The 10,629-nt window shown below is 44.8% G+C and overlaps 1 protein-coding gene across 1 annotated transcript in view; it reads left to right on the forward strand.

The window, feature by feature from the left end:
• The first annotated feature begins 4,682 nt into the window (after positions 1 to 4,682).
• LOC100965642 (complement C1q and tumor necrosis factor-related protein 9A) overlaps positions 4,683 to 10,629 on the forward strand; it is a 10,978-nt gene continuing 5,031 nt past the window's right edge. The window contains exons 1-2 of the mRNA XM_003796715.3: positions 4,683 to 4,747; positions 9,777 to 9,964. Of these exons, the coding sequence (XP_003796763.1) occupies positions 9,799 to 9,964 (166 nt within the window). The 5' untranslated portion in view covers positions 4,683 to 4,747; positions 9,777 to 9,798. The remainder of the gene's footprint in view (positions 4,748 to 9,776; positions 9,965 to 10,629) is intronic.

Raw genomic sequence — 10,629 nt, forward strand, 5'->3', positions numbered from 1 at the left:
TATTAACAAATACCTGAGTTCTTCAAAGAATGCAAGGCCTCAGGGAAGCTCATTTTTGGCTTCCCCAACTTCCTTCTTGATTAAGTGACATGTTCCACTTGGAAAAAAAAAGAAACAACAAAGAGCCTCCTAAGTGGCTGGTGTGGGAACCGCACTGGGAGTCTTGCTCCCTCCTGTCTGTCTGCCTTTGTAACTTGACATTTATATTATGTGGGTGAGCCAAAAAAAAGAAAGAAAAAAGGTGATACACTATTTTGATGAATTTCACCTAAACGGAATCTTTCATGTTTCAGAATTTGTCAGTTTTGCTGAAAAACAGTTGAAAGGGCCTTTGGCCAAAAGTATCCTTGTCAATTTTGATCACTGCTAAAATGTATAACAATCCTGCAGTATTTTATAATTGCAACAATCCTGCAATTCTGCAATTATTTTATAATTGGTTATAATCCTGCAGTTATAACCAATTATAAAATAGAATATTTGTGAAATCGTAGAGTAACAGTATTCTTTATCTTTGGTCTGCAAACTAGAAAGAAGGTGGCAGGAATTTGCCAGCGCTTTCCTGGAACACTGTCTGCATAGATTGTTTTCATTAGATCAGATTTTGACTTCCCATTGGTAGATCTGATTTTGTCGTTGAAAACATTTCACTGCCATCTCAGTTCTATTTCTGAACATTGTCAGGCCTTTTATACCTAAACCAGACAAAGACTTAACACCATGCCTGTTCAGGAAATCCCCACCTTTTACATTTCTGTTATCTAGTCACAAAGCAGAAGTTCATTTGGTTCATGCTAGAAATCTTTTGGGAAAGCCGGGTGATCCAGAAAACTCTGCACACCTAAATTCCTGATATTCCTCGATACAAATCAACGTGTTTACTAGCCAGAAAAGAAGAGCCTGATGAGTATTTCTGCATTATTAGTTCATCAAAGAGAAGAGAAACATGGAAGGTCCCTCACTGGACACTTAGTAATGGCCATCAGTGGCTCGCAGGCCAGGGATTCTGGCCACCAATCAACTTGTTGGTTAAACTGCTAGCAGACCAGTTTTCCCTATGATAAGCTTAACCTACCAGTTGTTCTCTCTGTTAAAATTTCCTTTGGCTAATGGCTGCTGTTTCCAGACTGCAATGAAAGTAGAGTTCCAAAGGCTTTGGAAAAAGTAAGTAGAAAGTAGCTGGTGCTGAAGAAAGAAAACCAGAAGCTGAAATATTTGGTGAAGTTCACAGAGCAGCAACGCACTTTTCATGATTGCCATTAGCTGTCGCAGAGGCCTCCACATTTTGTGCTTAGAAAATACTTTGAACTGATTCTATAATTTAATTCTGGTCTTTTTTGTAAATACTAGCGTCCATTGTGTATGACTTGCTTCCCTGCTTTGCGAGGCCCTTGGCAGCCTTTTAACTCATCAACCTCAAGGTGATGTTCTCTGTGTAAGTCCGGCAGTGGCCTCCAAACTGATGAATTTGCTGTGGACAGCTGAAGTACGGTGTACAAGATTGCTTTAACTTGATATGTATTTTTGTCAAATGAAGTTTTTTGTAAAAAAAAAAAAAATACAATGCTATTTGAATGATTTCTTGTAAATGCTGTGAATCTATACTTGTTGTTTTGTATCTGTATATTAAAATTAATTTGCCAAACTGGTTCTAATACTGCTTCATGAATAGCAAAATAGATTTAAAAGAAAGAAGTGGGCAGTGCCCGTAGATCAGTGACTAGGGCGCCAGCCACATACACTGATGGTCATGGGTTTGAGCCTGGCCCAGGCCTGCTAAACAACAATGACAAGTGCATCCAAAAATAGCTGGGTGTTGTGGCGGCACCTGTGGTCCCAGCTACTTGGGAGGCTGAGGCAAGAGAATCGCCTGAGCCCAGGAGTTGGAGGTTGCTGTGAGCTGTGATGCCAGAGCACTCTACCCAGGGTGACAGCTTGAGACTCTGTCTCAAAAAAAAAAAAAAAAAGAAGTAGTGAGTACATGCCAGTGTCGGAGGGTTTCTGGGATTTGCAGAGACCATTCATCCATCCAAGAGCTCCTTCAAACTACTCGGGAGGTGTGGGAGAAAAGAAAACTGCAGGGAGCCTAGAAAGTCAACTTGACTTGAAAAACCATCACTAAACTTTGGAGGAAGACACCTGAATGACCCAGGAAGTGAGCAGTCCCATTTGGTAGCTTTTGTAAGGGGTGGAGAGTAGATGAACAGACCTTGTGTTCTGTGTGTGCCCCTCGCACTCCACAGCTGCCCACCAGACTCCCTTCACCCCCTTTGGGGAGGGTGGGGTAGATAAGAATTTCCTTCTCTAATTAACAGCTCAGAAAAGCCAAGTCAATAGCCCATTGTTTGCTGTGACTAATCAGAAAAGAGTTCCTATAAAGATTGCCAAGTGGCTACTCCCCAGTTTTTGTTTTCTCCTAACATCCGCCTACTTCCCAGAGCCAGAGCAATCTGTTCACCCCTCATGGGGCTGCATTGAGGGCATCAGCTTAGATGGGGAGGAGGGTGAGAGCCTCAGAACCCAAATGTGGCTCAAAGTGGTACCACATACAAGAAGGGGCGAAGTAAAGAGTGCAGTGGTATTTATTTATTTATTTGGAGACAGAGTCTTTGTCACCCTTTGGTAGAGTGCCGTGGTGGTGTCACAGCTCACAGCAACTTCAAACTCTTAGGCTCATGCCATCCTCTTGCCTCAGCCTCCCAAGTAACTGGGACTATAGGCACCTACCACAACTCCTGGCTATTTTTTAGAGACAGGGTCTTGCTCAGGCTGGTCTTGAACTCCTGAACTCAAGTGATCCACCCATCTCAGCTTCCCAGAGCGCTAGGATTATGGGCAGGAGCCACTGCACTTGGCCTGCAATGGCATTTTTCATCTAGAAGAGTTGTGTAGAAGATGAACGAATGCATATTAGCCACCTATTTTATGCCCTGGAGAGACTGAGTTGAAATGTGTGGGTCCTCCAAAGGAGAACAGACATGTAATGGTGCCATGAAATGTGTACTTCAGAGAACTGGGTCCAGGTGAGGATCTGAGCCTAAGGTTCCAGCCCCTGAGTCACCTTTACACAGGACCCAAGGCCCCAGCAGGATTCTGGAAACAGACCTCACAGGGTTTGAGGTGTTGCAAAACCAGGCTGCTGGGGATTCTGGTCACTCAGACTCTCCCTGTGGCTAGAATGGAAAGTCAGGGAAACAGTGGCCACAAGCTCTGTAGTGGGCAGTGAGGAGGTGGGCGTACCACCAATCGCCTCAGAAATGAGTGGCAGGGAAGGGTGGAGGCCCCAGTTGGGATTGGCGGCTGTCCCATGGAGTGCAGTTAAAGGCGGTGGGGCACTCAGGAGCAAGGGCAGTGCTGGACATGTGGGTTGGAGCATGCTCACTGAGTTGAGGCCAGGGCACCTGGGCAGCCCTGATGGTGGAATAGGCAGGGGGCGGGTGGTGAGATGTCTAGGATGGAGGGTGTTGGAGATGAGGTGGCGTGGGCATGGAGGGGAAGCCAGCCAGAGGCCATCTGGTACTTGGGGACCGCAGGGGTCCGTGAGTGGCACCCAAGGCAGAGGCGGCAATGGCATGGCCAGGAGAGACCAGATCTTGGCTTGATCTATGCTATGTGAGTTCATGCCCCTTCTGTCCACCCTGGCATTGTTCTGGCCACTGTGCTGATGAGGAAACTGAGGCATATAAGTGGGAGTCAGGGGGGAGCTCTGCCTAGGGGGCTCCATTCCCCATGTGGGTCAACTGGGTTCTCTGCACCTCAGGGAAAGTGTTGGGGACATTTATCCTCTTGAAGCTATCTGTAAGTCTTAGGTAAATGTTTATACTCCTATGAGGAAATGTTAGTTCAGAATCACGATTCAGGGCTCGGCGCCTGTGGCTTAAGTGGCTAAGGCGCCAGCCACATACACCTAAGGTGCTGGGTTCGAATCCAGCCCGGCTGCCAAAACAATGACAGCTACAACCAAAAAAATAGCTGGGCGCTGTGGTGGGCACCTGTGGTCCCAGCTATTTGGGAGGCTGAGGCAGGAGACTCGCTTGAGCCCAGGAGTTGGAGGTTGCTGTGAGCTGTGATGCCACGGCACTCTACCCGGGGGACAGCTTGAGGCTCTGTCTCAAAAAAATAAAAAAAATAATAAAATAAAAAAAAAGAATCACGATTCAGGGCATTGAACAATAATGATTTCACTATGTTCTCAGTGACAGGCAGGTGTGTATGGGCTGGGGGGCACTAAATCCTAAGTACTCGGATGGCGAAAATTAAAAGAAATTACACAGAAGTTTGAATATCTAATTCAGTGATAGCAATTCCAAGGGTCCAGGATTCAGATGAGACCCAGCTGCTGACACTAGTCTCCACTTGTCCCACTGCCCATAATTGCCCCAAGGTCAGCTGAGAAATTGCTAGGGAAAGGCACAAAAATCACTTGGAGAAAGAAACCTGCCATGGGGACTCTTATCCTTCACACTCCACTCAAAATAACACCTCGAGTTCCCTCATTCTATTAAAAAGGAGCTAAGTTTTCTAAACTAAATGGCACTGGTAGAAGACGCTACCCAACTCCATTTTGCTGTGATTCTTGAAGCTCTTCCAAGACATCGTGTGCCTTCCTCTGTCCCCTCCCCTTCCTGCTGTTTTGCAGATATATCCACTAGAGAATTGTACAGCAGGAAGGTGTGATTTTGTTTAGTTTGCCCTTGATTCCTCATTTGCACAGTACCTGGGTACAGCCTTCAGCTCTGGGGTTCAGGTAAGTGCATTGGGAAAACGTTTCTTTAAAATGCAATTTAAGGCATGTAGGTTCTAAAACAGTTCTTGGAGTATCCATACAGGATAATCCTGGTTAATTATTTGCAAAATAGATGTCTAGAGCTTTGGATAGGTTCCAAAATTCATTCTTGAGGAAGAGGCTAAACAGGAGATATATGCAGATTTTGGGATTTTTCTGCCAATTTTCAGAGTTCTGGCAGGAGGAATAAAAATCATAGAATACCTCACAAGAATAACAGACCCTATAGAAAGTTTTCCAGAGATGTTTAGAGATTATTTTGCACAGATTTCAATATGTACATTTTTAAATTTATCGCTATGCTAATTTACACAATGCAGTACAAACCCCCTCTCTATATAGCAAAGAAGAAATGCGTAAAGGGTGCGATACAGACAGCACGTGGAAGGAAATACCTTCAGCGAGGATGACCTTGAGATATTCGGATTCTGGGAATCTGAGACCATCATATCTGGGAGGGCGTCAGTTCATCCTTTGCATTTTATGCACAAGGAATCTGAGGCTCAGAGATTTGGAGACGCTGCTTTGGGGGCAAGTCTGTATTAAATCCTAGTATTTAGGGAATTAGGAATCCTTGAGTGCTAACTCTTAACCTTGGCTGTGAATAAGGGACCTGACATTCTTGGGAAAGATCAGGAGGGCACTGACCCTTTACCAAGAGATTCAGTAGTGAGGGAGTTAGGTACGATTGTACTTGCTAAACCTCTCCTTGCCTGTTACACATTGTAGAGTGTGCACTTTTCCACTATCATAGATAATGCTGCAGTTAAAGCATAGGAAAACAACCTAGAAATAAGCTGGCTAAATAAGGACCTATTTTATTTGGGACAAAACATTAACTCCAAGGTCATTTGCAGTCTGGGTCCCTTTGCTGCTCCCAGGTCAGTACATTAGACTTGTGAGATCCCAGCGCGCTGCAGGATGTTTTCAGCTGTTCTCTATGCCTTAGTAGTGATTGTTTCTAAGGTAGCGGCTATTGTCATTTTTTTTTAAATGTGACCTAAAGGGTCAAATACCCAGTGAGTCCTCAGCAGCTCTGATTCCTGGGCTGACTAACCTCAGGTTCCACAGGCCCCCCTCACTTCTGATGCACAGCCTTGCCTTGGGCAGCCAGACACCCAAATAAAGGTAGCAGAAGCAAATTAGAAGTCTATTTCTCTCCCATGCTCTCATGCCAAAGCTGGGCTGGGAGGGCAGGTCTGGTCTGTGGGTTTTCTCTCCACAACTGTTGCCTCCCTTCAAAGAGTTCAAAAGACCCCCACCCTGTGCAAATCTTGACACGGGAAGAGGGAAAGGGCCCAGGAAGGCCACACCCTTTCCCTTTAGAGTCCACAACTGTACACATCACTTTTGCTCATCCCCAAGCCTATAATGTAGTTTCAGGGTTATATCCAGGCTTCAAGGGATGCTGGGAGGCATGGTCTATCATGGGCAGCCAAAATTTCTAATACCACCAAGAAGGTGAGAAGGGGTATTGGAGGTAACTAGTGATCTCCACCAAAAGCATTGACAAGGGTCCAATTGGATACCCAGCCACCTCTCCAAGTGATAAGCCACACACAGTTGGAACCAGGCTAACATTCCTTGCATTCATTCATTCAAATAATGTTTAACCTGAAGTCCTGAAACAAGGAAATGGAAAGATGCAGTCACATCTTCCAAAAGCTCGAACCCAGGGTGGTTCCCACTAAGTAATCGCTAGTTTAGGTGTAGTGTGGAGAACAAGTGGGGTTGGGGTGGCAGGGTCTTGGGGGGAAAAGAAGAGGGAGGGAGGGAAGGTGGGAGTCAGGAGGGGGTCCTAGATCTAGTGCCTTCTAGAGAAAGACCTGACACAGGACTTAAAATCTGAGTGTTTGTGGTTGAACCAATACAACAGAGAGTTGTATTGTGCTTTGTGAGAGGTACAAATAGAATTTTTATTTTTCAAAATAACATTGGTGGTTCAGTGCCCATAGCACAGTGGTTATGGCACCAGCCACATACACTGAGGGTGGTGGGTTCAAATCCAGCCCAGACCAGCTATACAACTGCAACAACAACAACAAAATAGCTGGGCATTGTGGCAGGCCCCTGTAGTCCCAGCTACTTGGGAGGCTGAGGCAAGAGAATCGCTTTAGCCCAGGAGTTTGAGGTTACTGTGAGCTGTGATGCCACAGCACTCTACTGAGGGTGACATAGTGAGACTCTGTCTCAAATAAATAAATAAATAAATAAATAACATGGGTATCATTTCCACTATATTCCTAGCACAAACCCTCAGTGTTCTACATGGAAGTGTAAGTCTTCCAAATTTTCTCATTGGAAAGTGCCACAACTTATTTTACTATTGATTTGGAAGCAGTGTTTGCTTAATCAAAATCATTTGTTGAAGAGTGTTGCCATGTTTTAGCAGCAAGCTAGGTAGACTCTAGCTATCTAGATACATCAAGCATGCAAAACTAAGGAAGGAATTATAGAAGGATAAATATCTGCTTTTATGCTGGCTCTTTTCTAGCTAAGTTGACATTATGATCCTGGGATCTTTTTGTTGCTGCAATAATCATAGTGCCTGTCCTAAAAGTTGAAAAGGAAAACAGTGGAACTTGGTTGGTGGAAATTAGATTTGACGGCTACCAGTCACTTCTGAGTTAAACAAAGGAGGCTGGCCTAGATTGTTCATGGAATTTGTTCTCTCAGAAATCTCAATTTCCTGAAGTGGAATGAGGTTGTGACTTCTAAGGGAAGCAGCTGCACTTCCTTTTCCAAAAATATTCTATTTGCATTAGGCTACACCCTGCAAGATTTCCACCAGATGGCGATATAGTCCTTTGGATGATAGAGAATCTCCCTGGTTTCAAAAGGTATCTCGCTAGTAATGTATGTAGAGGTATTGTAAAAATGCATTTTTTTTAAAAAAGGAAAAACTGTCATAACCCCACTATTCTATAGCAACCTTGTTCCTGTGCATATATTCGTTCCTAGTTTTTGTTAATATGCAGATATATGTAGCAACATTCATAACGGGCATGACATTTTGGTCTATATGTTAAAATTCAACACAACATGTATCTTTCCCATATTTCTACATGACTTTCAAAATTATGTCAGTAGTTAGTAGTTATATACTATTTTATTTGCTAAACCTCTCCCAATTGTTACACATTATGCAGTGTGCACTTTTCCACTGTTATAGGTAATGCTGCAGTTAATATCTTTGGTGCCCAAATTTTGGATTCTTAAGGACAATTTTAGGGATGAGATTATTGGCTCAAAGATATAGCTGTATACTGTTGTTTAGCTTTCCAAAGGGATGTCAGGTTTGCCCTGCCATCTCCCCAGTTACATCAACCCGTGTTTTCGCGTGCTTTTTTTCTTACTTAACACCTAAGTTGTGTACCATGATACACTCATTCCATTCGACTAGTATTTGATCCAACCTAGTTTTCCAGGTTTAATACTGAGTCCTGGGAATACAATAATGAGGAAATAAAGCCGGTGACAAACATAAATTCCTGCCATGACAGGTGCCATGGCTGAGAGGAACATGGAGCTATGCGCCCACCCCTTAATGAGATGTAGGTCCTCCAATCCAAGTTTCATATTCCTATCCCTTTGAGGTCTTGCATATGCTGCCCCCTCTGTCTGGAACTCTCCCCAGGCCCCTTTGTATAGTCCCTGATCAGATTAGAATATAGATTTATAAGTGGGAGGGAGGACAGTGTTTATAGAAAGGACTTCAAATGCCCTTCTCCCAAACCATGAGGATGGGGACTTCCACGTCTATGCCTGTGTGTGTCTGTGTGTGCTCTTCTTCACCGTGCCTTTTATAAAACAGGACCTTACAGACTGCATCCAAACACAGTAAGGATGCTTGGAATGCTTTACTATATTTTTATTTTAATTTTTTAATGTTGTTAAAATATATGTGGTATATAACATAAAATCTGCCAATTTAACCATTTTTAATGTCCAGTTCAGTGGCATCAAATACTTCCACATGGTTTTGCAGCCATCAGCACTGCCCAGTTCTAGAAATTTTCATCTTCCCTAACTGAAACCCAGTACACACTAAACAACTCCTATTTCCACCTCCCCACAACCCTGGGCAGCTACCATCCTACTTCTTCTATGAGTCTTACTACTGCGGAAAGCTCATATAAGTGAAACCATACAGGTCTGTCTTTTTGTGAATGGCTTTCTGCCCTCAGCCTAATGTCCTTAAGATCATCCATGCTGTGGCATGTGTCAGAACCTCTTTCCTATTTAAGGCTGAATAATATTCCATTGGATAGCTATACCATACTTTACTCATCTGTTCATTCACTGATGGGTGGTTGGGTTGCTGCAGCAAACGCTGCTGCTGTGAGCCCTGGAGTTCTGTTCAAGTCCCCACTTCAGTTCTTTCGGGTATGTCCCTGGAAGTGGAATTGCTAGATCAGACGGTAATTCTGTGTTTGCCTTAGTAATTACAATGTGCTTTCTTGCGCGTTGTGATCAGATTGGTATTTATAATAGTTGTGTAAGGTAAGTAAACATTCTTCTCTTCTCTGGCTCAGAAAAGTGGCTTGCCCAAGATAAGAAGGTAGAAGAGTATCCTGCCTTTAAGCTTGGCTTTTTTATTAATCATTCACCATTAAGAGTGGTCTTTTTATTTTTTATTTTTTTGAGACAGAGTCTCACTCTGTCACCTAGCCTAGAGTGCTGTGGTGTCATAGCTCACAGCAACCTCAAATTCCGGGGTTCAGGTGATCCTCTTGCCTTAGCCTCCCAAGTAGCTGGGACTAAGAATGGTCTTGATCATGTGTTCCCATCCAAGGACAATGGTCTTCTGATGTAATCTGCTACCAGATTGCTCCCCCACACCCACCCCTGACCATTCTATCCAGGTCCAACCAGCTGTGGGTCAATGGCAGGAAATGGTCCATCCACTTCCCACTGCAAATAATAGAGGCTGTGTCCACAGCCCCAGCAATGAAGTTTTCTCCTCTCGGTTTCTGTTTCCCCCTTTCAGTTCAGAGTGTATCATCTGAACCATGAAGATCTGGTGGCTCCTGCTTGCTATTGGAATCTGCACTGGGAACATAAACGCACAGGACACATGCAGGCAGGGGCCCTCTGGCATCCCTGGGAATCCTGGTCACAATGGTCTGCCTGGAAGAGATGGACGAGACGGAGCAAAGGGTGACAAAGGGGATGCAGGTACTCGTGCTGCCTGCTTCAGATGCTTTTCCACTTACCCCTTCACTCCTTTTATCGCCTACGCACATTCATCATCCCTGGAGTTTACTGCCTGTTACTCACACCTCATCCACCATCCACCGTCTGCCCAGCAAACACACTGAGGGCCTGCTCCATGCCAGGGTCTAGGCCAGGAGCTGGGGCCAGGCATAGGGCACAGGACACCACCAACACACCCTCGCCCTTGGAGGCCTTCTCCTCCCCACTTGGTAGCCACAGGACATTCTCAGTAGTCCACGATGTCAAAGTTCCTCTGGCCCCAGGCAACAGATACAGGCAGCAGAAGGCGGACAGAGAGCTCTGATGGCTGCAGCGTAGGGGGGTTAGTGCTGCATCCTGCCGTAAGGCGGGTCGTGCAGACTGACTGAGAATACAAAAGTAGGCAATGATCTGAAGCCATACAGCTGCTGCTTAGGTATTTATGACGTATGTTAGACCCTACCCTGGGGTTTGGGTATCCGGGCACAGGATCTAGCCTCTGGGGGAGAGAGTTGCAAAAATCCAGGCAGTGTGAGTCGTTTCCATTGCACTAGCCACTAGACTTCCATGTCTGCACCTCTGTGTGTCTGTGTGTGCCCTTCTTCACCAGGCCTTTTATAAAACAGGACCTTTTTTTTTTTTTTTTT

Source organism: Otolemur garnettii, unplaced genomic scaffold (assembly GCF_000181295.1).
Source record: "Otolemur garnettii isolate 467f Iridium unplaced genomic scaffold, OtoGar3 scaffold00106, whole genome shotgun sequence".
NCBI lineage: Eukaryota > Metazoa > Chordata > Mammalia > Primates > Galagidae > Otolemur > Otolemur garnettii.